Source organism: Trichoderma atroviride, chromosome 1 (genome assembly GCF_020647795.1).
Source record: "Trichoderma atroviride chromosome 1, complete sequence".
Taxonomy (NCBI): Eukaryota; Fungi; Ascomycota; class Sordariomycetes; order Hypocreales; family Hypocreaceae; genus Trichoderma; species Trichoderma atroviride.
Window position 1 is genome coordinate 7,227,900 of NC_089400.1, and position 26,271 is coordinate 7,254,170.

Sequence of the window (26,271 nt, forward strand, 5' to 3'; positions counted from 1 at the left end):
GATGTGTTGAAGAAGGACTCAAAAGATCCGCCTCAGAGATCAACTTTAAAGAATTCACAGCATCTGATTGGGAATAGACATCGCTTTATATGGGTGATTGGGAGGAGTTTGCCTATCAGATACTGGCGGGGGCTCAAAGAAGGCTTGTTGAAATGTCGGGATAACCATGATACTGTCAGGTTTTACGTCTTTAAGAACTGCCGTTGCTGGCTGACATGTGTAATGCCAAGGCAGTGTTTTACCACTGCATGGTGTGTTGCAATCGTAGTTCTTCTATATGAAATACCACTGACTCAAGTAAAGCTCGGCACCGTAACCTAGGAGTATGCACAGACGCATATTGACCAAGCTAATGCATTGGGGTAAGAATTGCGGAGAGAATACTTCTCTTCACCTGTACAATGAATTTAGTCTGGCTGATCTTTGACAACTTTAAATTGGCTGGCTTTGCACTGAATGTCGGCGACCCAACCCAACCTTTTGTACAAACGTCACTGGACTACATGTTCTACTACGCCCAATTAGTCGGGTTCAATCTTTATATTTCGATAGATTTGAACGCGTCTGGGAACGCGTGCTACCAGAGAAACCCGCATTATATCGATATATGCTCACCAATAACACACGAGCGAATGATAGCTGGTTAATTTCTTGCTCATAGGTGTATACATGTTTCCAGAAGGGCCTTGCTGGCTGCAACGGTGTTTGGGCTTCTGAGCCCTTTCCAGCAGCAGCTATCTAAACGCGAGCTAAGTTAGTTTACAGCCCTATGACTACGACTAGATGTGGTTACGCTATGAGGCGTGGTCCGCTGGCTCTGCTTACTATCAGATGGATGGAAACTGCTGATGAGCAGTAAGTCTACTTACCCATCTCCGCATAATCTACTTGCTATTACTGTGATACTAAAATGTGGTATCCTAGCCTATTCTTTGGGTGAATATCTCAACTACACATGGATTGGTAAGAACCCATTGTTCTCTCTTTTTACAGCAGTCCTAAGATCCGACTGAGGGTAGTCTATGTAGCCTACTCAAGAGACCCGCCAGGCTTTTTTAGCCTTGGCGTAATAACGCGCTGCTCAGCACCAGGCTCAAGTCTAGTTGAACAAATGTTTGGTTTCATTACTATGTAAATACCTCAGTCATTGGCTGCTTTCCGTGGTGGCTAGTACAGGAGTCGTAATCTCAGGGTGGCTTATCTGCTGGACGGACAGTGCCCCCTGCGTTAGCGATTTATGACAAGCGATTTACGGCATAATAAGCGATTTACGGTCTAGTAAGCGATTCACGCCAAAGTTTCAAGTTTCAATTGAGCTATTATATATATGTGTGTGTGTGAGTGAGTGAGTGAGTGTGTGTGTGTGGTGGTAATCAGTTATACTGTGTTGTTTTCTCATCGAGTTTACAGTTTGTAGCCTCGACTCCGTTACAATTACCTAGCCCGTCTTCTATTTCTGCTTCCTGGTTTTTTGTTCTCCCCATTGCCAGTGTTCAAGACAATGTTCACTGTAGGCCTGCTCCTTCTTACTGTAGGCTCAGTCCTATCCTCCACCGTCAATGACCGGGAATTGCCGATGTTACGCATTGCTCACCAAGAGCGTGGCATTCTCACCTTTTCATTTGATCCCAGCAAATCGTCATCGAGAAGTCTAGAGCTTCTCAGCACAGCCCAAGCCGGCAATAGACCGGGCTGGTTGCACTCACGCGACAATTTGGTCTATTCCGTGTCGAGAACGAATTATCCTAACAACTCTTCAAGCTCTGGAGGGGTATTTTCTTTCGATAAACATGTTGAAGATCCTGCCGCCTTGAGTCTTATTACGTCTCAGCCCTCGAATGGATTGGGGGGCGTTTTCTGCGATATTACCAGAGACGGCAGGACGTTATCTGTGGCCAATATGTAAGTATCGTATGCTTCGGTGCATTTAATAGAACTTTTTGACTGACTCGTTTATTCCTCTAGCGACGGTTCGAGTGTGGCTATCTATCCTTTACCATCGCCCGGCAGAATTAGTGCCCCTACTTTTGTCTTCAACTACAATCTCACCCACCCAGGGCCGGGGACCAACGACTCTCAGATCCAAAGTAACCCACATGCTACTGCTTTCGATCCTACTGGAGAATATATGATCGTACCGGATCGAGGCGCTGACCACCTCTACATCTACCATGTCGACGGACCTGAACGGGTAACCCAGATCAACAACATCACCCTTGAGTCGGGAACGGGACCTCGCCATGTCACATTCCGAGAGTTCAATAGTACACGAACATTTATGTACCTCGTTAGCGAACTGGACAACACCATCAGAGTTTTCACTCTCGACGGGGTCAACAACGATGGTCGTGGCCCCCGTTCACATTCGTCTCTAAAGATCGCTCTGATCCAAATGGTTTCAACCCTTGGCCCTGGATCAAGCCGATCAGAGCCAAATAATGTCAATTTGGCCGCGGAAATGGCCCTCACAAACGACGGGAAGTTTTTCTATGTCTCAAACCGCAACACCGTGTCGTATAACTCCGATACACTTGCTATCTACTCGGTCCATCCGGGTAAGTCGCAGCATCTCGTCTATATTGGGAACACCCCGACGTACGGCAAAATTCCGAGACATTTCTCACTCTCACCCGACAATCGGTTCATTGCAGTTGCCAACCAAGTATCCAACAACCTCATGGTGTTGGAGCGCGACCAGCGGTCTGGATTTGTGAAGTCGACGGTCGGCAATGTAACTCTGGGTGAATTTGACCTTACACAGAACCTGGGGCCGATGGCTGTGGTTTGGGAAAGGAATCTGAGTTAGTATCTTTGCCAAGTCAAGAGACATATCCGCCTCTACCTACTTTCACTTCTGTACAGTCTGAAATAAGTTACTTATAAGCAGGCTTTTCTCAATTTTGCTAGAAATTTTAACTATCGGTTATATAGACGCTTTCTACCTTTATCAAGTATATTACAGCGAAATCTTTCGCGCTTGCGCCTCTTGTATTAATCTGATTCCACTAATCTCATTGAGCTTGAATGGAATCTCGTTGAAGCTGGTATTCTCGGAGATCTGCAATCTGATCTAGTAGTGTGGTCCACAATATGTGACATTTGGCACCCTGGACATACACCGCATTTATACATATAAAGGCCAAGGCAATCCCAAGCTTCGGCTCTTGATCCCCTGTTAGCCACAGTCAATTACTATCGCCTGGCCATCTGTTCATCGCGCTTATCAACATGCTCTACTCATGTGTCTTGAAATTGGTCGTGGTTGGTCATGCTGCTGCAAGGCCTTTGGCTAACTATGCCCCTGCTTGTCCCACCTGTTTCCCGATCACCTTTCACGTTGACGCGAGTGCTGAGAATGCTGTCATCACCAACTCTACATCTGAGCAGAATGCCACGGGTATCTACGACTTTATGCATCTGGTAGCTTCGTGATTGAGGGAACCTACTGCATACCTCCATCCGCGGTCAAGGATGTGGGAGCTCTACAGTTCCTTGTTCACGGGGTAACATATAATAAGACCGTCTGGGCCGGATTGGGAATTTCTGGGAGATATAACTGGCATGGGTATGCTACTAATGCTGGTTATGATACTCTGGCTATCGATTGTCTCGGCCACCGTCAGGATCCTCAACATCCCGATCCTTTGAGCGTGGTTCAGGGCCCCCTCCATGTTGATATTATGCATCAAATCATCAGCCGTATCCGAAGTGGGCTCATTGAAGAACTTTTACATGCCAGTGAGACCATCATCTACGTCGGCCACTCTTATGGATCGGGTTTCGGCAATCTCCTGTCTATCAAGCACCCGGAGGACATTGACGCCTATGTCCTAACTGGCTTCTCTGCAACCTTGATGCCGTCGTATTCATTCTTTAGCGACCTTTTTTCCGCAGCAGATGTTTCAGCCCGGTTCGAAAATTATGTTTCAGGCTACCTCACAAGACGCACTATCGACGGCCGCAGAGCTATCTCTTACGCTGGCGCCTATGACCGGTCTATTGTCCCCCACGACTTCGCTGGGCGAGACATTGTTTCAGTGGAGGAATTATTCTCTCCTGGTCTCTTCACTGTGGTCTCCAATTATACCGACCCTGTGTTTGTCGGGACTAGAGATCTTGACAAATTTTACTATGCCGGAGCCCGGTTCAATGCCAAAAGATTTTAAATAGCACAAAGGCGCAAACCTTCCCACTTTTAATAAGCTATGGGATATACATGGCGCCCAACACTGGTCACTGCCTGTCGCATCACTATTCGGTGGCAGAAACCGCTGCAGCCATCAATGCTTGGCTGACTGACGTTCTCAACTCTCTTTCTTGAGTTGACTATCGTTTTTAGACTCGAACGCTGCTAATTTGGCAAACCTTTTTAATTCTTGTTACAGAATTTGCGCGAGGATGATGTGTATTGTCTATCGAACCAATGGTGGGTAGAGCAATTGGAAAGAAGTAGCAGGCATGCTGATCTTTAGAAGCACATGCAGTGTGTATTTATTAAGCATTTGTAGATGCTTGCTCATCAATGACAAAGCTCTGCAAAATCCGGGAAAGCCGCAAGAGCCGTAAGTTCCACAGAATAACATTCAGGTTGCCTAGAAAGAGGTTTAGTTTGAGATTTCAGTTTTATTATTCTAGGTTATTGCATTTACTTCGATTTCTATCTTCTGTTTCAAGCTAGTTCATTGTCTCTCTTGCTCCGCTATCTGTTGGATTCCGTTTGTCTAGATTTTCACTATTATAGGCAGTCAGGAGCCATGAATTGTACATGGGAAAAAGTAGGCCTTTGCTAACAGATTATTCAGACTGAACTGTCAAGTTTCGTGAAGACAATAATCCCGGACGCATTGATATATGGAGGTCTTCTACCAAGGATATTGTTGGTACAAAGATAGCATGCTGCCAATTTCTAAACCAACTGCTAAACAATACAGAGCTGTATTATAGTAACCTTTTGAGTAAGTTAGAAACCTGCTACAATATATTTTCAAGTTTGTTTACCTACCCTAATAGTGAAATCAAATACAAACTCTCTATTAGCTGTGTTTATATCACTAACACACTGAAGATTACACAACTATATAAAGCTATAATGAGCATAGAAGCTGACCAGCTACATTGGACACTAGTGCCACAGAATAGTGCACTCGATTTGACTAGATATTGGAAGACAATACGTCCAAGGCTGTATAATGTTTATCATTTTTATTCGACATTTACCTCTCCCTTCATTAATAGTCTTGCGGTACTGCAAAGCGACGCACTTAAAACATCTTCCCCTAGCATATCCACACCAACGTTTATTGTCCCACTCGGATGCCCTATTATTACTGACTTGTCTTGATCTTGACTCAAATTCTTTGCCAGCTTAGAGGCCAACGTTCCTTTTATTCGGCAGGCGACACCCAGATTTAAAGCCAGTGTAAGAGGGATCGCCTTGTGGGCTTGTCCCATCGATAGGACCAAGCATTTAATGTTGACCCCCGCAGACGTCTCTTTATCGGTGGGTTTGAACAACACCACAACTTTTGGCACACTCGCTGTGTTTGGGTCCATACCCATCAGTTCTGCAGCTTCCCGACGAACAGCTTCCAATAAAGCCAAGGTATGCTTTTGATGGTCCAGCTCAGCAGGAGCGATATCCGACTGGAGGTCAAAATCGCTACCATCAACGTATACACCTGGATTTGCCACGTCCAGTAGCGAGGCTGTTATTTTTCTTCCATTCTTATCTGTAGCATTCAAGAGTGTTACACTTTGACCAGTCGGAAGCACTTTCCCCGTCTGTGTTCCACCAGGCGACTGGAAAGAGAGTGTGATTTTTGATGCTGTATCCGGAACTCCGTCCATTTGGTAAGTTCCGTGAGGAACAAACTTTGGAGTTTTTCCACTAATAGGGAACGAAGCGACGATGATCTTCTTAGTATTGGTGTTGTAGATGCGTACGCTTGTGTAGCTCGTTGCAGGGGCCAGCCTGTCGTTGGGGAAGCTCAGAATGCCTTCGTCCACAGCAAATGGTCCAATAGCAGCGGTCATATTACCACAGTTACTGGCGAAGTCAAGTGAACCATCATCGATGACAACTTGGACGAATTCAAAATCCACATCGGCATCATCTCTCGGAGAGGGCGAGACAACGCACACTTTGGAAAGAGACGACACGCCACCTCCCATGCCATTCAATTGCCTGCCGTACGGATCAGGAGAGCCCATGGCAGTTGCAAAGATGGGCTGCCATTTTGCCCGGTCTGTGGGAAGATGAGATTTGTGAAATATGAGCGCGTTACAAACTCCGCCTCGCCAAAACGAGGAACGAATCGTCGACATGCTGACGCACAGCAAATGCAAAGCAACGTGAGCTGAGTCATTAAAGTTGAAACGCAGTTAATACCAAGTTGGGAGAATATTGCTCTTTTAAATCTTCCTTTCCGCGTGCGAAACGTAGCGCCACATTGTTGACCGCTGCTGAACTCAGCAACTCAATCTGCAGATTAGACATCTCCGCGCTGCTGCGGCGGTTTATATTCGCGTCAAAGCTCCAATCTCGTAGCCACAAGCTTGGCGTAATTAGTTTCCGATATCTCTTCGTGTATTTTTAAAAATTTCTTGGAAATGGCCTCTGCGTCCCCAAGCCACCTAGAGAATGTCGGATGGCGGACGCCTCTCCGAAGCCAACAACACATCGCTCGGCACCGTGTCCGCTGTTTTGACTCACTGTTTGGTTAGTAGACTCGGAGTCTACGCCGCCACCTTTGGTCAATATCCAGTGCCATCTTCACATTCAATTCTGCCAACCTGGTCCCGACTATTCCGGCCAACTCTAGGTTGCGCGTATTGATGGCGGCTTGTATTCCGGACGAAGATCGACGCCCTTGAGATCTATCGAATGGCACGGTTCCCCATGGGGTATACGAGTCCACCGGAGAACTGATTGTCTTACTTCAGCCAATTCAAGACATGTGTCGGCGGTGAAGGACACAGGTTAAAGGCAGACGACTTGAATCTAGGTATAAAGTAGTCTTGTTATTCAACGCCCTCCTTCGACTCAATTCAAACCTCTTCTAGCTATATTCAAGATATTTTGTTATTCGCGTTTTCGACGCTCTCGTTCGAGAAATATCTGACATCCCTGTTTTCATGACTCCGAAACGTACAGAACCATCCGGAACTCTTGTGCCTGCTATGGATGCACTCGAAAAAGAAGACTTCGTCAAAGAGGAGCGTCCATCTATTGAGCAGTTGGAAACTTATCAGCCACCGTTTACACCCCAGGAGCAGAAAAAGATTCTGAGAAAGGTTGACTGGCGCCTCGTTCCGCTCTTGTCTTTTCTGTATCTTGTGTCCTTTATTGACCGAGGAAACTGTAAGCCTGTCACTGCCTCTGCCTCGAAATCTATTTTTGCTGACGTGAAGAAGTGGGCAATGCCAAAGTTGCTGGGCTAGGAGAAGATCTCCATCTCTCAGGAACACAGTATAACATAGCCGTGACATTGTTTTTCATCCCCTATTCGCTGTTGGAGGTTCCAAGCAACATCATCCTCAAGCTCACTAGACCATCGATCTGGATCTCATTGATGATGTTTTCTTGGGGACTTGTCATGTATGCTGAGTCCCGTCCCCTACTATCTTTATCGCAACTAATGTGTAATAACCATTGTAGCACTTTGACTGGAATTGTTCAAAACTTTTCTGGTCTTTTGGCCATTCGTATCTTCCTCGGAGTGGCAGAGGTAAGTTGTGCCTACGATCTGTTCTAGCTGCAATGACTATCTATTAATGCATTCTTGTCCTAGGCTGGATTCTTCCCTGCAGGTAAATCGAGTAACCCCTCCATTATGTATATACCGTTGCTAAACCTATGTAGCGACCTATCTCCTCACTGTCTGGTATACACGTTATGAAGTTCAGTCTCGAATGGTGTTCTTTTACGCGGCAGTCTCACTTGCCGGAGCATTTTCAGGCCTACTCGCATATGCCATCCAGAAGATGGATGGAGTAGCAGGACTGGAAGGCTGGCGATGGTCAGTTTCAATTTCCTACACAAGGAATGGCCTCAATAACGACACTGCTAAAATTGACGGACAGGATTTTCATCTTGGAAGGGATATTTACTGTTTTCCTTTCATTCTTCATCTGGTCTTTGCTACCTGATAGCCCTAGCACGGCACCTTTCCTGACTACTGAAGAACGGGAGTTTATCGTCCTGAGACTAGAACAGGACACGGGTTCTGGACGAGGCAGAGTTACAAACAATGACAAAGTAAACAAGCAGCAAGTAATTGCTGGTCTCACGGATTGGAAAGTATGGGCAGCTGTGGTAAGTACTATCCTGGACGCTTAGATTCATATTTGCGGCAGACTAAATATCCCAAAGTTTATGTATTGGGCCACCAGCATCTCATCCTACGGCTTCACCTACACAGTCCCAACGGTAATTCTCGAACTTGGTTACACTGCTGCAGATGCTGTAAGATGCCATCATACAAACGCGTTGGTAGATGTGATTTCTGACTTCCTACACAGCAACTCCTTACTATTCCAATTTACGTTGTTGCCATGATATTTACTGTTGCAAATGCCATGGCTTCGGATTACTACCGGCAAAGAACTCCGTTCATACTTTTGGGAGTTTCGGTTGGAATAGCCGGGTTCACAGCGTTACTAGCAATTCCCCACCCGCAGCTTCCAGGACTGACGTATGGCATGTTGTTTCTTGCAACATCTGGAATCTACATGTCGTTGGTCCCTACTCTATGTTTTGTCGGTAAGATAATTCTCTAAGCAGCCATTAAAGGATGGGCTATTAGATACCATAGCTGACCGTTTTTTGTAACCACCCAGCAAACAACCTTGCTCCTTCGTCTAAAAGAGCCGTTGGCATGGCTCATCTCATTTGCATGGGGAATCTTGGAGGTATTGCAGGCTCCAACATCTTTCTCGCAAAAGAAGCACCTCATTATTGGACAGGCTATGGGTTCATCTTGGGAATTGACTGTCTAGCATTCATTACATGCTTAACCCTTCGTCACATATTGATGGGAATCAATAAGAAGCGCGATCAAATGACAGAAGAGGACATAAGAGAGAAGTATGGCAATGTTGACTTACTGGAACTTGGTGATCGCAGCCCATACTTTAGGTATACTTTATAGTTTACTTCTCAGACATGCCTATTATCACTCAATCTCAATACTGTATAACTATTACAGAAATTAGAACACCGGGCATCAGACTTGTAAAACCTATTTGCTATTATTATACTAAACCAAAGAAAAATTCTGAAAGTGTATTAAACTCTCCACCTATAAAGCCAAAGTCTAGTACCTTATCCATTTGTAAGCCTATTAATCCGAAATTATCTACCTCGGTTATATCTGAGTTTACTGGTAACTGCTCACTCGAATCTATAAATGTCTTTACTGGATCTGCAGAGCAACGCCTGGTACTATGATTTTGAATATTAGCTGGGGTCTCTTGTAGCTCTGTTAAATACCGATGTAGTTGAGAAATCCTAGTTGTTGTCTCATTTATATAGACCTCCATTACTATTTCCGAAGACGCTTTTGATTGTAGTAGTCCAAGAGCACATGCCGTCAGCCAAAAAGAGTAAAATCCTTGACCAAGTTGCTGGACGCGTTTTTCCATAATATCAACACCTTGGCCAAAAAGTTTGACTAAATCATCCCAACGCCCTATCTGCTGGGTATAATACTCGATCGATACAACAGCAATGTAGCAAAGCACCAGGAGTGCCCGGAACAGATCGTCTCGAAGGTTCGTAAAAAGTAAGGCTATGTCGGGTCGCAGCTCGGAGTAAAGCTTGGCAGTAGAAAAGGCAGCGTCATGCCGGGCAATCCTTGAAAAGAAATTTTTTGCTTCCGCGTCCATCTGGGGTATGATTGGCAGGCGGATTTGCAAGAGATATTCATAGAGGAGTAGTTTTGACAAAGGTTGCACTACTACCTTAGCTGTCTCCTCTGACCATATAGGTACATCTTCCATATGTTCCCTCAGCTGTTGATCCAACTTCAATACTTTATCAGCATCGAGATGAAGCCCAACCCTGTTGAATCTGGCCAACATCTCAATTCGCAAATGCAGATGCTTTTGGGCTAAGCAGAGGAAAGATGTTCTTGTATATTCGGTTATTGGTCGAGGAGGGGGCATCGTCGCTGTATTATAGTCAAGCTCCTCATCATGAATGTTTGAGGGCGCCAAACAGTCCCAATCTAGCGGGCCAATACTGGCACACATGCCACGGTCCATACTGGCTTGGACCTCCAGCTCTACAATAGTAAACCACAATCTTCGTCGCATTTCTTGGTCAAACACCGACATGCTTTTGTTCAGGTTACTGGGCTCCCGGTGTAGGCCGGCGGACATAGCAAGCTTCAGCATATGACCGGCAACAGTCCAGTTGCGCTTCACCTTGATGCAATTTACTCTTTTTGCGATGAGTATGAGCACCTGGACTTGAAACACCTTCAGCGTCATGTGCTTCTGGCTCTGAATATTCAGCCACGCCTCACAGATCTCAACCCATTTCGTCGAAGTGTCGCGTTGAAGAGAGCTGCAACCGACGTAAGAGGTCGCGTCGGTTGTCAAAAGATTGGATATAGCACATGTCAACAGGAGTTGAACTAGAAATACAGCCGATGCATCCTGTGGCGACGACAAGAACCTCTTGTATTCTTGAAAAAAGGTTGGAGCGTGTAGTACTCGATAAGTGTTTTCTATGACTTCGAAATACACTTGCGCCAGCTTATCAGTGGCACTTTGCTGCGGAATCAACGATAATAAAGTGTTGTGGTCCGGAAAAGCTAGGGGGAGGCTTAACCTGTTGCCTTTGCCGCTTCCAATTATCCTTGACTTCTGTTAACTGCTTTAGTCGTTGCAGGATTATTTTAACAAAGGCAGAGAGCTGCTCGAATTCTAGCAACACTATGGCACTATAACTTGCGCCGAAGTAAGTTGTTTCGAAGTCATTGCCTCGGAGCAACGCCTGATTGTTGGCTTGGGGCGGCTTTTTGACGTGGATGGAACAGTCGGATGACGCTGCTAATGATATTGGGTGTGTCTGAGCAGACTTGGTCATTAGATTCCTCAACTCAGACACACTTTCCTGTAATACTTGAATTGATTCCTCATATTTTGTTAACCTTGAATATGAGCTAGAAGCCCTAGCAGTCCCGTCCTGGGCATGCGCAAGATTGGTTGCTTCGCTCCAAAGGCTTTCTGAAGGCTCTCTGTGAGGATGAGCGTCTTGAGCTGACGTCGTAGGAAAGCTGTTTGTAGCAGTGTAACACTCATACCGACAGTCGACACCGCCCCTTTGACAACGAGCGCAAGTTGGATTATTTTGGTCACATTTGACCTTGCGGCGCCGACAAGCAACGCAGGCAAAGGTACGTCGACGGCGTTTTTGGCCCATGGCTTGCGCAGGTAATAATAATATGTCACAGAGTAATAGGTAGCCAAAACCCTATATAAATATAATAGCTTCTTTTTGTTATAGATATATCAGAATTGTACACCATTAAAGGAAAAAGATGCGGGTTATAAAAGGGTATACCGGTTATTAGTAGTAAAATACCCGAAGCTCGGTCGTAAGCTCGGTCGCAACTATTAGTTGTCCGTAAAGTCGGGAATTTCTCTGTGGCTTGTCTTATTCAAAAGACCGAGATTATACACAGCTAACCCAAATTATATAGTAATATTGTTAAATAATCCACTAGGTAAAAGCTGATTAGTACTCCTTTTGTTATAGTATTACAATATTGTATATTTAGTCACAATTGAAATTATCTTTATTCTACTTGCATAGGTTGGAATACCTTACTATAGTGCTATAGGCCTATTGGATGGAAATTTAAGTAGCATCTAAATAAAAGTAATTGTGGGAATAGGACTTCATTACAATTGAGCCATTGGTACAAGTTTGATGTACTTAGGAGATGACATGTAAATGGTGCAAGGCTGATATAGGAGATATGGAGGCTGTTATCTCCCTTGAAAGCTCCGTCGAGCTACTGGTCCAAAGCTTGCGACTGGACCATTTGGTAGTAGGTTCCCCTCATCTGCACAAGCTCGCTGTGAGTCCCTTTTTCTAGCACTCTTGCCCCACAAGCCTGTTCCCCGGACCCAAGAACAAAGATGACATCCGCATTCTGAACAGTTGCCAACCGATGCGCTACAACCAGCATTGTTCTCCCTTTCCCAGCCTGCTCAAACGCCGCCTGCACCAGCTTCTCCGACTCGCTATCCAGACTCGACGTGGCCTCGTCCAATAGCAAGATTCGCGGCTTGCGGACAAGGGCTCGAGCAATGGCGATGCGTTGTTTCTGTCCACCCGAGAGCGTAACACCTTTGCTGCCAATGTCGGTGTCATAACCCTCAGGCAGTGACGAGATGAAGTCGTAGATCTCAGCATCACGACAAGCTTGATGGAGCTCCTCTTCAGATACCACACCCTCAACGCCAAGAAGGATATTTTCGCGGATCGTCCCCTGGAAAAGCATCGCTTCTTGGGCTACGAGCGAAATGGCGGCTCGATATTCGCTGATGTCGAGATCACTAATATTGATTCCGTTGGCTGTGACTTAACCCTTTCTGAATCTGGTAGAACTGTTCCAAGAGTGAAATTATTGTCGACTTTCCGCACCCAGAAGCACCAACGAGCGCGACGAACTGGCCTTTTCGAACCGTTAGGTTAAGGCCAGCGAAAATGGGGATGTCGCGTGAAGGGTATTTGAAGTGGACATTTTTAAACTCGATTTCCACGCCATCGCTAGACAAAAGTTCAGTAGCTGGCCTTTTAGTGATGGACCGACCGCTTTCCCGAAGACTCAAGATGCGATTTGCCGCTGCGGATGCCTTTGCCACGTTCGGACCAATGCTGCACCACTGGCCAGCATTCTCAGCTCCTTGTATCACTGCGGTGTAGACCACCAAGAACTTGGCAGCATCGTATGCTCTGGTGCCTAGGAGATGGCCACCGTACCAAAACGTGAGGGCCATGCACAGGAGATTGATGCTGTCGCTCAAGGAGATGACCAGGGTGCTCATCCTTGCTTTCCTGCTGGCTCTTTTGATGTGCTCTTCAAGAAGTTCCGAATATTTCTGGCAAATCATGTCTTCTAGCGTTAAACTGCTGACTGTGCGGATGGCACCAAAGGCTTCGGCCGCAAACTGTGAACTTTCTGCGAAAACCTTTTCCTGCATCTCATCGAATTGTACTTCCCATCTGAGCCTAATAAGTCCAGCAGTAAACGTGATGGGTAGTGCCGCGACCAGCGCAACGAGGGTCAGCTTCCACCCATAGACAAATGCTATGGTAATGCATCCAATCAGGGAAAATATCGCAGTGTACACGAACCCCATATTGAGGCCCATTAAGTCCTCTAATTGTACAGTATCTCCGCTGATTCTGGATATCAACGAACCTTGCGAGTTCTCATCAGAGTCAAAATACCGTATTGGCTTTCGCACAATGCCTTCGAAATATTGCTGTTGACTTGTACAAACGACATGCTAGAGGACAATTGTCAGCATACATAGCCTCGAGGATCGAGTTTGTTGACAAGAAATTACCACTTCAAGAGCCTTGCATGACCACCCAACGATGAAGTACGAAACTCCAACTCCTATTGCCATATACAAAAATCTCAACGACCAGTTCTGGCCCTCAGAAACCAGTGCATGGCCCGAAAGTTGAAATACGGTCACAATATTGGCGAAAAGATAGGCTTGGAGTGGCATGGCCGCTATGGTTGTATTAATATGCATCCTGCACACGGGATCTGCGCACTTACATCCTGCACCAAGACAACCCACCACCGTCAGGGCGAGCCACAGCGCGTGAGACCTCTGCTCGACTAACAGCAGGCCAAAACCGCGGATAATCCCTCGCTTCTTATAGGGCACTTCCTCAACCTCGGTGGCTTGCAAGTCGAGCTTTTCCACAGCTCCCGTGCCATTGGAAAGTAGCGAATCACGACCAACTAGTCTGAGATCCACAGCTCCTGCTTCAGCGCCGTTCATAGACAATTGTTGTCCTCGAACGAGATTGCTGTATACACCATCTCTCTGTACTAGCTCACTGTGTGTACCTTGCTCGACGGCTTTACCTCCAGAAACCACGACGATTTTGTCCGCCTTCCTAATTGTGGAAAGTCGGTGAGCGATGGTGATTGTTGTGCGATCCTTGGCCACTCGATCGAGTGCTTCCTGAACAATACGCTCACTGCGAACATCGATTGCGCTTGTCGCTTCGTCAAAAATCAAGATCCGAGGTTGTTTGACAACACTTCGAGCGATAGCGAGCCGTTGGCGTTGCCCACCGCTGAGCTTTATTCCACTGTCGCCGACTTGCGTGTCATAGCCCTGTTGACTTTAGTATGTTATTTGTTATTGGGGGCGGTAGACAACGGTCTCACCTCGGGAAGTTGAGTGATAAAATCATCGGCAAAGGCCACTATACAAGCTTCTTTGACAAGCCTCCTTTTCGTCTGTTCGTTCTCGTTCTCAAATTGTGAACCGACGAGGCCATACGCGACATTTGCAAATATTGACTCGTTGAACACAAAAGGCTCCTGCTGTACCAACCCTATCTGTGATCGCCACCATTTTAGATCAACATCTTTGATGTCGTAACCGCCAATCATGATGGAGCCTTTTGAGGCTACAGGAAGTTTGTCCTCTTCCTCACACGGGTGGTACTGAGCCGAATATGAAGAATTATTGACAGATTTCGAGCCCTGTACCCCCTCCGAAAGGCCATACCATCTTTCAATTAGCCCTACAATTGTAGACTTGCCGGATCCTGATGGCCCAACAAGGGCTGTAGTCTTTCCCGACTCAAAGACTATATCTAGGCCGTCGAGCACCTTGAAGTACGGTCGGCTAGGATATGCAAACGTAACGTTCAAGAAAGTAATATCATCGCTTGCTAAGATTTCAGGATCCTTCAGGCCGGTCTTACTTGCAACTGGCCTATCGATAATCTGGAAGAAGCCTGAGGCAGCCGTTGCTGCTTTGACCGCAGCATTGATAGGCGTTGCGATGTTCATCAAAGACATTACGGACATTAGGACGCTCATGAGAACTCTGGCATGTCATCAGTAACGTTATCTAAGGCTGAAATCTGAGACCGCAGTAGAGGGGATATACTCACATGAGAACGCTGCTGACACTATGGACATTGCCCCACATATATAACCTTATTCCAAACCAGAAGGTAAGGGAAAAATCAGCATATATGGCAAAGAAAACGGGGGTCATCAGCAGGCCGAGGACCGGAGACATTTTTAAGCCCCTTCTGCGAGACTCCTCTACCCATCGTGAGAATCTCTCTGCCACACGTTTTTCGGCGCCATAAGCAACTACCATTCGAATTGAGCCAAAGGTTTCACTGGCAATGGCTGTAGCCTTTCCTCTCGCATGATCCAGGCTCTCCTCAAGCTTGACCCAAATCGGCACAACAACGGAGTAGACCGCGATCACGAACAGCATACCCGAGCTTGTGACTAATGTTAGCTGCCATGATTGTATAAATGCAACCACGTATGCGCTAACGACAAGCGCTAATGCTTGAAGAAAAGTTGCAAGCTTGTCAGAGATTCCAATCTGGAGGACATTGGCTGCCCCAGTGATCTTAATCGCGGCCTCCCCGGGAGGCAGCTTGTCTAGTTCCCCCACAGATTGATTAAAGAGTGCACGTAGGTAATGAAGCCTAATTGCGGCGGATAGGCGAATGCTAGTAATGCGAAATAAGTACTGAAATTTGTCAGTAGCAATTCCATGAGGCATGCCAAAGATATTTTACATTTGCAATATAGCTGAGAACGAATTTCCCAATAAATAGGTATACCACATCTAATCTACACGAAGATATTAGCCACTCTGGCATGGTGTTGGTGGGATTGCGGCGCATACGCTTTTTTGTCAATGGAGTCGCCGAACTGGCTCTCTGTAACTGCATTAGAAGGAGAGAAGTAATCATTGAAACTTCCCACCAAACGGCCGAAAATTAAAGTCATCAAGGGCATCGTCTAACAACCAAGTCAGCTTTTATACTCAAACTATATTCATGATAAAACTTACAATGCCTGACCCAATAGCTGCAACAGCCGCAACAACCAGGAGTATCATATCCCACTTTCCAGCGTGGGAAAAGATCCTCTGCGCACATGTCAAGATTAGCCTCAAAATCTTGCTCATACCGCAGACCATTACAAACCAGGTAATCTCGAATAGAAGCTTTGCCTTCTGGTTGACTGTTTTGATAGGTGTTTGTGAGATGTTTGTCAATAGCATCGGTAGCTGTCGTTGCTGGGGCAGCTTCCATACTAGTTGACATTGCATCAACTTGAAGTTCTTGCTGCTCTGGAGACATATTTATCATGATTGATATACTTTGACGAAAAAAGTGTTGATAGAAGAAAGAAGTTGGAGGCATATCTTCAGAGATATGTATGTGCTCAAGTTAAAGCTCGGTGATTCGGTTTTATTGCTCTTTGGCACTCCGAAGCCATGACCGAGACTACGACCGACGTCCCTCGACCCTCGGCCCAATCCATTCGCAGATCTCACATGTAGATTATTGGATCGATGAAGAGCTACTAGTACCACGTGCTCGATTTTGTGAACGGTGAATCGGTGATATCGCTGTTCGGTCCAGCCGTCGCCGGTGTTGGCCTTTACCGCCATTCGCTCTGTACCCGATCAATTCGCTAGCTAGATAATACTCAAACGGCGGGTCATCTATACAGCTTCATCTTACAGCCGCATAGCCCAACAAAAGTACTGAAGCTAAAGATGTCGATATGTGACCTTTTCAGGCGAGTAACAATTTGACATGCTCCCTCATGCATAAAACACAACGATGCCATGATCCACATCCAGTTATCTGTTCTTTTTATTTTTGATGATTTGAGCGGATGAATAGGCCTGATTGTAGATTTATCTCCAGGCCGGGATATTATTAGCATGGATTCACTATAACCTCAAGCGTATGTCTGACTCTTCATTTATAAAAATGTATACGGAAAAAATCACTTCTGTTCCATTACACCAGATCGCTGCCGTATTTTAAATTACTTACATACCAATTGAGCCATTAGCTTTACTCCCGGCGGTTGCTATTAATTGAATAATGCCGCATGTAACCTTTTTACTCTACTACATCCTTTGCTTTGCGTATTTGGCTGCTGGCAAAACGTTGAAAACACCAGTCCGTACTGTCAAATGAGTCGGGGCTGCAAGAGTATGTATCCGTACCTCCGAAATCACCGAAGTAGAGCGCTTTCGCCTTAAAGTGAAACTGTAAGACGGCAACACTAGAGTTTGAACCATACACGAAATATAAACCCGACACCGAGAAACTCGGACATAGCGGGTTTATAGGTATGTTTTTATGCTTTACAATTGATTTGCGAGCTGTAAGAGACAGATATATAAGTTCGAGCAACTACTATTTCAAGTACAGACTTATCGCAAACATCTCAATCATCTATACATATACTCTTTTTCCTGTTCTAGAACATTTGGTATACGTGATACGCCTAGGCATCTTTGCACCTCTCTCAAAGACCAAATTCTACATGTCTGGTCTAAAAATCCTCATCTGCGGTGGTGGCTGTGCTGGTCCGGCTTTGGCCTACTGGCTCGCTCAAAGTGGCCATCGGGTTGTCGTTGTCGAGCGCTTCAAAACTCTCAGGGCCACAGGTGCTCAGCTTGATATCTCTTCTCAAGGCTTGGAGACCATCGAGCGCATGGGACTACTGGATAATATTCGGAGCAAACGTGTCAACGAATTAGGCACATCGTTCGTGGACTCGCATGGCAACGTTAAGGCGACGTTCATGGCCAATAAGTCCGGCAAAGGCACCCAATCGGTCACCTGTGAGTACGAAATAATGCGTGGCGACCTAGTACAGATTCTCTATGATACGACCAAGGACTCTGTTGAATACGTGTTTGGCAAAACCGTTGAGAGCTTTGAGCAAAATGAAGAGCGGGTGGTTGTGTATTTCTCGGACAACTCGTCTGACACATTTGATATTGTGGTCGGAGCTGACGGCCAAGGATCTCGCATCCGGGGGGATGATTCTTCCCGCCGGTTCTCCTAATCCCTACCGAGAGCTAGGTGTATACGTAGCCTACTGGGTTATTCCACGTACGGAGGAAGATGGCAACCTTTGTACGTTCTACACCAGCTCTGGCGGCAGGATGATAATGCGTCGAAGCCACAGCCCAACTGAGACGCAGGTCTACTTAACACTTCGAGACGATTCCAAAGAATTGCAGAATATGCCTCGCGCCTCGGTTGAGAAACAGAAAGAATTTTGGACTGAAAGATTCCGTGATGCTGGATGGGAGACGGCCCGGTTTCTTCAAGGCCTGAAGACCGCAGAGAACTTTTACTGTCAGCATGTTGTTCAGGTCCGCACGGATACGTGGTATAAGGGCCGTGTGGTGCTAGTGGGTGACGCCGCATACTGCCCCTCTCCTTTCAGTGGCATGGGAACCACGGGCAGCTTCGTTGGCGCATATGTCTTGGCTGGAGAGATTAATAGAAGCCCCAGTGATCTTAATTCGGCGTTTGCGAACTACAACAAGACATTGCGACCATTTGTGAACGAGATCCAAAAGGTTAGCCAATTCTTTGTGCGATTTGGTCTTCCTGAAACGCAATTTGGAGCATCATTCAATCTTTTCTTAGCGCAAATGGTCTCTGTTTTCCGTATTCCCGATTTCATTGCTAAATATACAACTGAAGAAAACAGTGGTTGGAAATTACCAGATTATTGAAGTGTTAACTAGTAATAGAGTTTTTTTTTTGTTTGCTTTATATTTATTAGTAAAGTAAAGCTAAAAGAATACTTCACTTGGTTATTTTACTATATGTAATAGTGTTATAACTGAAAAAAAAGTATTCCTAGGGTAGCTTATTTTCTTGGCCAAAAGTATACCTAGTAGGTAGTAGTTACTATAATAGAACTAGCTGCCTATAAGGGAATTATCTGTTTACAAGGAATTAGGTTACAATTATACAAGAACTAATAATTTTCTTTCAGACCTATAACTCAACTATTTGAGTAGTATACTTAGAATTAATTATTATATATCCTAACGCATTCCATATATTACCTTTTCCAACTGTCTTGAACACTTACCGCTTAGGAAGTCTCAAGTGAATAAGAGCCTTGTCCCTTTTGTCTTTACCCCATTCCATAACAAGACATTATCCACTATTGTCTTATTCTAGGAATTGGGGTTTGATATATTATAATAATACTATGTTTAGTTATCCTATTTCCGCATAAGACAAGGCATTCTCCAATACCGATTAAGTATATATAACTGGGAGGGCATTGAGACACTTACTAAGCTTTTTATGTCTTTTAACATTACTGCTAAAAAGTCTTGGGATACTGGTATTCTCGCCGGAAATGGAGATGGTCATGGGGTAAAGAACAATTATTAAACTCTTAATATAGATTATAGTAACTACTTATACTTGTTGAACAACAGCTCATAATTACAATAAATGCAGAACACTTCTCCTCGCAGACCTCAATCTATCAACCACAATTCAATCCCCTAGACTTCTTATTCTACTACAAACAAAATGACTCTTTTCCATCTTGCCGGCCTTGCTACCCTCCTTGCTGTTGCAACAGCCCAAATTACTACGCCATGTACTTATCAGGAGTATGTGTGTGGCTCAACACTATTAACCAATGGTATGTTCTACTTCTCTATTATCTCTTATTCAGCTATAAGCTAACCTTACTTTCAAGGATATACTGCTACTACTGAATTAAGAGCAGCATACAGCGCCAATCCCAACGCTCCGAATATTACAGATGCCCAGCTGAGCCAGGTTCTCTTCCGCTGCATCGATCAAGCTGGCGGCGTTGTCGGCAACTCTTACTGTATTGTCAACTGTGCTGTGATTGGTAATGATACCGTCAACGATGAGTGTACTATGTAATGTGGAGTGGTTACTGCGTGGTTATTGCAATGGCTAGGGCTTGTAATTTGCAAGCCTGGACGATATGAGGGATTAGAGCTGTGAAATTATGATAGTGCTACTACTCTTTTTTCCCCATGTTACAAGGGTTTTTTTTAATGAGAGTAGCGATTTCTGAAACCTCCCGTAGTTATTTCTATGTTTCTTTATTGACTCTAGTCGGTCTTTTCATTGTACTCTGCAAACTTACCTTCGTTCAAAGGAGCTTCATCAGTTACAATATAAGCTCTATTTGTTTCATACAAGATATACATTTTGGATAAGTTTCCATCTCAAGGAATACATTTACGGAAAGTTAGGAATTCCAATCCATAGCGACATGATTTCTAACAATCAAGGCCCTTTTCAAGTCGGTTACAATTACATTGATATCTATTAATTTCCTCAAAAAGTAAAGTAAGAAAAAGTAGTAGTTCAATCACTTAGCTTGTTTTCTCCTTAGATACAAGAGATTTCCATTACTATTTAAATGGTTCCATTGGAAATTTTATGGCCATATCGTTTTATTACTCTAGAAAGGAATGAATGTATTACATGGAAGTTGGAAAACAAGAAACGGCCTGCGAGTTTACGCAGGAGTTTCAACTTGGCTGGAGCTATTATTCCTTACTGAAAAAAGAAGGGGACTTGCAATTACCAAACACATTCCGTCCATGGTTAATGACATACAGAACAAGTTCAAGGCAGAGTAGAAAGTGGCATAAGTTTCATTGGCTAGAATCACATTCTAGATTCAACCTCGCCTAAATAATCTTAGAAACTCTGCACTACCGAATAGTCTCTATTTAAGGACCATGACATCTTGATTGAAGATGGCATTGGTACTAGAACTTAAGAAAGGTTCGATAGCTTACATGACGCACTGGTCGTTAACCAGAGTACCGTTCATATTGATGCAGCCCGCAAAGCAATACGCGTTGCCGACTATCCCTCCGCTAATATTGATGCAACGGTAGGTGACCTGCAGAAGCAAAACGTCGGGGAGGGGGGGGAATAGATGGCGTGCTGGCGACAGCGGCGGCGAGCTCGGTAAGGTTGTAGCCTATAGGTGTAGCGGAAGCATAACGACATGAGACAAGCATTCATTCGAACGAAGAGGGTGTTACGGAAGGAAGGTGACCGTAATTACCATAGTCATTGATTAGATTAAAGCCACACTTGTAACTCTGGTAGATACAAGGATTGGTAAAGGTATGGACGCCAGGGATAAGGCAGAGCGCTGCGGCGAAAAGAGTAACCAAGGTACAATGCATCTGGGATCTAGTTGAGTTTTCCAAGATGAATACAGAAGAGGACCTTGTGTTGGAAGATGGGCTCTGGTTATTGTTACTAATACTAGAATATAGAATAAACTAGGGCGATGCTGGCTTTATGTACTCGGTTGACCCCTATGGCATGTAGCATAATACTCCAACACAAGATGTTCGCACTTGCATCCATAAATTCACAGGTAAAGTCCTGGACTTAAATTACACTTTCAAGGTTAGGATAACATAAATCGACGGAATCCATCTTCTTTTTAAAATATTAACACTCCTATTTACCCTTGACACAGCCATATATTTGGATCTCGATTACAGTTATGCACTATTATAGAGCCTGCAGATCCTTCAGTTCTCGAGGAACTACAAGCTTGTCTGGGCCGGGGGGATATTATGGCGAAGCCAGGACGCCAAGTGGAAATCACGGAGTATTGGATAGAGCATCCCGAATTGTTGCCGCCATCAGAAGTAGACCATGGCTGAATGCCCTGTACGCTGGGTTGCCCAAGGAACAAAGCTCCTTGCGCAGGATGGCATGCAAGGGCGTGCATGGGTATGGCCAGCCTCAATGTGAGCTATTGCTCCAGCAACCCGACGACGAGCTCATCTACGATATACGTCATTGGTCTCATACCCCATGGCACGCAGAGTACTATACTGAGAGGCCGTTGCCCGAGTGAAATCGAAACGTGAGGTGTATTTTTTTTCAAGGCATGAGTTAATCCAAGCCTCACCTTTCCAACATACCCTACACCTGCTGGCTTGTTGCATGGTAGGCAAGAAATAGATGTGATGGAACAGATGCAAGTCTAGAGTTGCAGTTACTGGTGTACCTAGGATGCACCTTTATCCGAGTACATTGTTGGTCTCGAGGTATGTTTAGAGGTCCGCTCTATTGCATCTGATCTTGGTAATATCCCCAAGAGCTCAGCTTTAGGAAAACTGACCGTGAGACTATACGATACAAAGTTCTAGCAAAGAAGCAATCACATTAGCCACATTGCGACTTGTCTCATATTGCATAATCCGGCTTGACCTACGTTTTGCATCATTGATAATGTTGGCAGTCCATTCCTAAGAGTCGGACCAGCCAATCAAACAATTATATGAGTTTTCTAGCTCTCTGTGTTTATGTTGATGATCTTCCTCACGAGCTTTCGACCTGTTTCAGGGGTTACTGGAATTTTACTTGCACTGCATAGTTTGCGGCTTTCATCTTATCTTAGTGTAGGTACTTATAGACGTCGATTTCATAAAGACTACCAACATGTAATGCAATACTACCTTCATGCACTCAGTAATGTCGCTCCTGTTTCCTTCTTGCGCGTTTCTCTGAGGCCTGTCACTGGTGCCTGAGAGTTCACTTGTTCAGCTCTAGGTATTCACCCCCTTACATTTTCACACCGGCCGATATCCAACGGACGAGCATGCGTTTACCCGCCAAGTTTTCCGCGCTGTTGCCTCTGCTGAAGGTTACTGACTTAGAGTCTCCTTACTTGGATGGGGGTTTTGAGTCAGCGGGTGTTGGGTAAGTCCAGTAATTTCCATTGTATGAACGTGTCTGCCGTAAAAGAAAAGTGCTTACAGCCGACATTGTTTCAGAGCTCCGCCCAGGCCCAACAACCAGCCTCAGTTCCTCCTCCAGCTAGACGAACTACGGCCTAAAAGACTAACGCCTTCCTATTTATTCCCAAAGGGGACTTGTGCAGAATGTCAGTTTGCGACATTCTTCTCGCTGATTGGCGACCGGTTGTTCGCAGACGGAGAGATAGTCGCGACCAACGAGGGTACGATTTACCAGCCGCTTCTCGAGACACCGAGCATCAGATCCATCGACCATGGGTTCTCGCTCGAAGAAGGCATTCTTCAGTGGCGGCATCCGAGCTTTGCTGGCGGAAAAGCCAGCTTTTGCTTATCGGCGTCGAATACGGTCCTGGCTGTGTTCAACAAATCAAGCACTCCGACTGACTGTGCGCCAGCGAACCTAGTCAATGTGCCATGTGAGTTTATTACAACGAAACAGATCACACTAGCCTTGGCTCATGCGTGTTATAGATACCCGGTGTTTCCCATCAGTTGTATCGATCAATGTATTAGTCATGGATGACGATACTAGGTCTGCTCAACAAGCTGCAGGAAGCGCAAGTAATACGGACAGCCCTGCCGGGGCGAAGTGGCTGGATACCAGACCAGATATCACCAACCATGGTTATGACAGAGCCGGGGCGAAGTGGCTGGATACTAGACCAGATATCACTGGTTATAACAGAGCCGAGCCGAAGTGGCTGGATACCGGACCAGATATCACCAACCATGGTTATGACAGAGCCGGGGCGAAGTGGCTGGATACTAGACCAGATATCACTGGTTATAACAGAGCCGAGCCGAAGTGGCTGGATACCAGACCAGATATCACCAATCATGGTTATGGCAGAGCTCCCGTTGGGACAGATCAGCCGAGTCCTCTGGCTCTTATTGATTGGACCAGCTACAACTACAATACCGGACGACCGGGTTCCACAACACCCCCGAGCTCTGTTGGCTACGAGGGTAGCCACAAACATCATGATGCCGCTTCAAGTCCTATAAGACCCTCAGGTCCGGCAGGGCTCCCTGGATCTGATGGATGGGACGGTAGGGATGGGGAAGATGGCGATGACGGGAAAGATAGTGGTGATAGGAGGGATGGTAAGGATGGTAAGGATGGTAAGGATGGTAAGGATGGTAAGGATGGTAAGGATGGTAAGGATGGTAGGGATGGGGAAGATGGCGACGATGGGAAAGATGGTGATGGCGGGAGGGAAGGGAGAGATGGGAGAGATGGGAGGGATGGCAGGGATGGAACAGATGGCAGGGATGGGAAAGATGGTGATGATGGGAGGGAAGGGAGGAAAGGGAGCGCTGGTAGGGCTGGCAGGGATGGGGAAGATGGTGATGATGGTGACGATGGGAAAGATGGGAAAGATGGGAAAGATGGTGAAGATGGGAGAGAAGGGAGGGATGGCAGGGATGGCAGGGATGGCAGGGATGGTATCCAGGGTCCTCCTGGACCACCTGGGCCACCCGGCCTCCAAGGTATTAACGGGTTGAATGGTGAGCCTGGGCCAATGGGTCCTGAAGGTCCCACTGGTCCCGAAGGTGCCACTGGGCCAGCAGGAGCCGCTGGACCTGCAGGAGCCGCTGGACCTGCAGGAGCCGCTGGGCCAGCAGGAGCCACTGGGCCAGCAGGAGCCGATGGGTCTCAAGGTCCAGAAGGTGCCACTGGGCCAATGGGTCCTGAAGGTCCCACTGGTCCCGAAGGTGCCACTGGGCCAGCAGGAGCCGCTGGACCTGCAGGAGCCGCTGGACCTGCAGGAGCCGCTGGGCCAGCAGGAGCCACTGGGCCCGCAGGAGCCGATGGGTCTCAAGGTCCAGAAGGTGCCGCTGGACCAGCAGGTCCCGAAGGTGCTGCTGGGCCTCAAGGTGCCACTGGACCTCAAGGCCCTATCGGTCCCCAAGGTCCTCCGGGTCCCGGATCAGCGGGTTTCACGGGCCAGTACGGGTACCTCGGCTGCTACATCGCGAGTAACGATGGCACCTACGGCCTAACTCCATACGCTTCACAGCAGGTTCTCACAACCTCGATCGACGACTGCGCCAATATCTGCTATGGTTTGCCGTCGGGCCCAACACTATACTTCACTCTGGGAACCGACACGACTACAGGTAACTCCATCTGCACTTGTGGTAATATCCTTGTTGCCTATAACTACCCAAATACCGGGCTCGAATTTCAATGCAATACGCAATGCAACTTCCCGGACAATCCGACAACAGAACAATATTGCGGCGGAACATATTCTGGGATTCCCACTGTTTCTCTTTTCGGTGCTATATAGATAATATTTCTAATACTATATTAATTAGTATTCTAATACTACATTTTTCTAGCTGGGCCAAACTTGCGAAAAAGTGAAGGTCAAAGCAACAAGCTCGATATGACCCTAACTAACAGACGAGGTAGATACATCCACTTGAAGCTGAGGGAGCTAAGCGAAAATCTTTGCCGTTCAATCCACAGACAGTCCGAATCACTGCACACACATATGAATGTCAAGGTCTAAGTTGGATACACAAGAGGGAGGGCAATTAGAGAATAGATGGGCTGCGGAGTGGCTATTGATCGACGGTATGCGCCCAATAGCCATAACGACAGGAGATTCCTCAACCGGTAAGCAAACAACCTACCTACCACCAGCTTTACATCTGGTGAGAGGATTAAGCGCTGCGATAGCAGCATGAGGATAGCCCGTCGCCGAGATGGACCATGGTTGGAGCCGATATCAAGCATGGCGACGGTATCATCGAGTTCCAAGGAGACAGTACCTAGGAAGGCCATATTCTTCGTCTAAATAACGATCAAAGCAACATCTGCGACTTTTTATACGCATTCTTCGTTGTTGAATTCATTCGCTCTTACGACAATCTACCTATCTCCCATGATGTTCATGTGCCTTATGTTTGGGCTCTCTCCTCAGCTTAGGCTATGCCACTGGGCTCCAACGGCCGAACCTCGACATTTGGGATTTGGACATGTCGTGCCAGGTTTATCGGCCGGTCTTACAAAAAGCTTGTAACGGCGTCGCAATTTTGGTACACAAGGCCCCTGGAAGACATCAAATATGTTCGTTAACCTCAACCGGATGAAAGTGAACCGCAAGAGAGAGCCAAGTGGGACCACATTCCAAGAGTTGTCAGGCCATGTTTAGTTTCACCCCGCATGCAAAGGGGCTACTGATTCAGATGTGAACGGGAGGTACATGAATAAAATTCCGAGCAAGGTATTAGACGGAATCGATTGCCCTGCCCTGTTTCTCCCCCCACCCTCCTGCCAGGAACCCGGTTTCAGTTTTCCATTCTACAGGGCCCATGTTCTTTGCTGACCCTCTCGACTTCATTAGGTGTTTACCAGCCGATGAAGTCCTTCAAGGGGATTAC

The 26,271-nt window shown here is 46.1% G+C and overlaps 9 protein-coding genes across 9 annotated transcripts; 7 read left to right on the forward strand and 2 right to left on the reverse strand.

The window, feature by feature from the left end:
• Positions 1-1,501: 1,501 nt before the first annotated feature.
• TrAtP1_002629 (uncharacterized protein) lies at positions 1,502-2,806 on the forward strand (the record flags this gene model as incomplete). Its single annotated transcript, XM_014085261.2, has 2 exons — positions 1,502-1,902; positions 1,966-2,806. 2 exons carry the CDS (start codon positions 1,502-1,504, stop codon positions 2,804-2,806), a joined length of 1,242 nt encoding a protein of 413 aa, XP_013940736.2.
• An 874-nt stretch (positions 2,807-3,680) lies between these two features.
• On the forward strand, positions 3,681-4,166 carry TrAtP1_002630 (uncharacterized protein; the record flags this gene model as incomplete). Its single annotated transcript, XM_014085260.2, has 1 exon — positions 3,681-4,166. One exon carries the CDS (start codon positions 3,681-3,683, stop codon positions 4,164-4,166), a length of 486 nt encoding a protein of 161 aa, XP_013940735.2.
• Positions 4,167-5,202: 1,036 nt separating this feature from the next.
• On the reverse strand, positions 5,203-6,324 carry TrAtP1_002631 (uncharacterized protein; the record flags this gene model as incomplete). The annotated part of the gene is made up of 1 exon (XM_014085245.1): positions 5,203-6,324. The coding sequence occupies one exon, from the start codon at positions 6,322-6,324 to the stop codon at positions 5,203-5,205; it is 1,122 nt and encodes a 373-aa protein (XP_013940720.1).
• Positions 6,325-6,776: 452 nt separating this feature from the next.
• TrAtP1_002632 (uncharacterized protein) lies at positions 6,777-9,149 on the forward strand (the record flags this gene model as incomplete). The annotated part of the gene is made up of 9 exons (XM_014085259.2): positions 6,777-7,360; positions 7,414-7,597; positions 7,658-7,727; positions 7,791-7,809; positions 7,862-8,018; positions 8,083-8,314; positions 8,372-8,464; positions 8,521-8,761; positions 8,839-9,149. Exons 1-9 carry the CDS (start codon positions 7,135-7,137, stop codon positions 9,147-9,149), a joined length of 1,533 nt encoding a protein of 510 aa, XP_013940734.2. The 5' UTR covers positions 6,777-7,134.
• A 2,874-nt stretch (positions 9,150-12,023) lies between these two features.
• On the reverse strand, positions 12,024-16,359 carry TrAtP1_002633 (uncharacterized protein; the record flags this gene model as incomplete). The annotated part of the gene is made up of 9 exons (XM_066111543.1): positions 12,024-12,570; positions 12,659-13,527; positions 13,588-13,760; positions 13,809-14,379; positions 14,433-15,102; positions 15,170-15,771; positions 15,821-15,875; positions 15,931-16,046; positions 16,099-16,359. The coding sequence occupies 9 exons, from the start codon at positions 16,357-16,359 to the stop codon at positions 12,024-12,026; spliced, it is 3,864 nt and encodes a 1,287-aa protein (XP_065967619.1).
• A 1,238-nt stretch (positions 16,360-17,597) lies between these two features.
• On the forward strand, positions 17,598-18,125 carry TrAtP1_002634 (uncharacterized protein; the record flags this gene model as incomplete). Its single annotated transcript, XM_066111544.1, has 1 exon — positions 17,598-18,125. One exon carries the CDS (start codon positions 17,598-17,600, stop codon positions 18,123-18,125), a length of 528 nt encoding a protein of 175 aa, XP_065967620.1.
• A 100-nt stretch (positions 18,126-18,225) lies between these two features.
• Positions 18,226-18,807, forward strand: TrAtP1_002635 (uncharacterized protein; the record flags this gene model as incomplete). The annotated part of the gene is made up of 1 exon (XM_014085256.2): positions 18,226-18,807. The coding sequence occupies one exon, from the start codon at positions 18,226-18,228 to the stop codon at positions 18,805-18,807; it is 582 nt and encodes a 193-aa protein (XP_013940731.2).
• A 728-nt stretch (positions 18,808-19,535) lies between these two features.
• TrAtP1_002636 (uncharacterized protein) lies at positions 19,536-20,238 on the forward strand. Its single transcript, XM_014085051.3, has 2 exons — positions 19,536-19,742; positions 19,800-20,238. Exons 1-2 carry the CDS (start codon positions 19,628-19,630, stop codon positions 19,991-19,993), a joined length of 309 nt encoding a protein of 102 aa, XP_013940526.2. The 5' UTR covers positions 19,536-19,627; the 3' UTR covers positions 19,994-20,238.
• A 2,351-nt stretch (positions 20,239-22,589) lies between these two features.
• Positions 22,590-25,172, forward strand: TrAtP1_002637 (uncharacterized protein; the record flags this gene model as incomplete). The annotated part of the gene is made up of 3 exons (XM_014085255.2): positions 22,590-22,822; positions 22,897-23,294; positions 23,350-25,172. The coding sequence occupies exons 1-3, from the start codon at positions 22,722-22,724 to the stop codon at positions 25,170-25,172; spliced, it is 2,322 nt and encodes a 773-aa protein (XP_013940730.2). The 5' UTR covers positions 22,590-22,721.
• Between the last annotated feature and the right edge of the window lie 1,099 nt (positions 25,173-26,271).

What these genes read in the sequence shown, in the direction of transcription:
- TrAtP1_002636 (XM_014085051.3), top strand. Translation starts at nt 19,628, where the DNA reads ATGACTCTTTTCCATCTTGCCGGCCTTGCTACCCTCCTTGCTGTTGCA. An exon ending in CTCAACACTATTAACCAATG is followed by an intron (nt 19,743 to 19,799) that starts GTATGTTCTACT and finishes CTTACTTTCAAG; the next exon opens with GATATACTGCTACTACTGAA.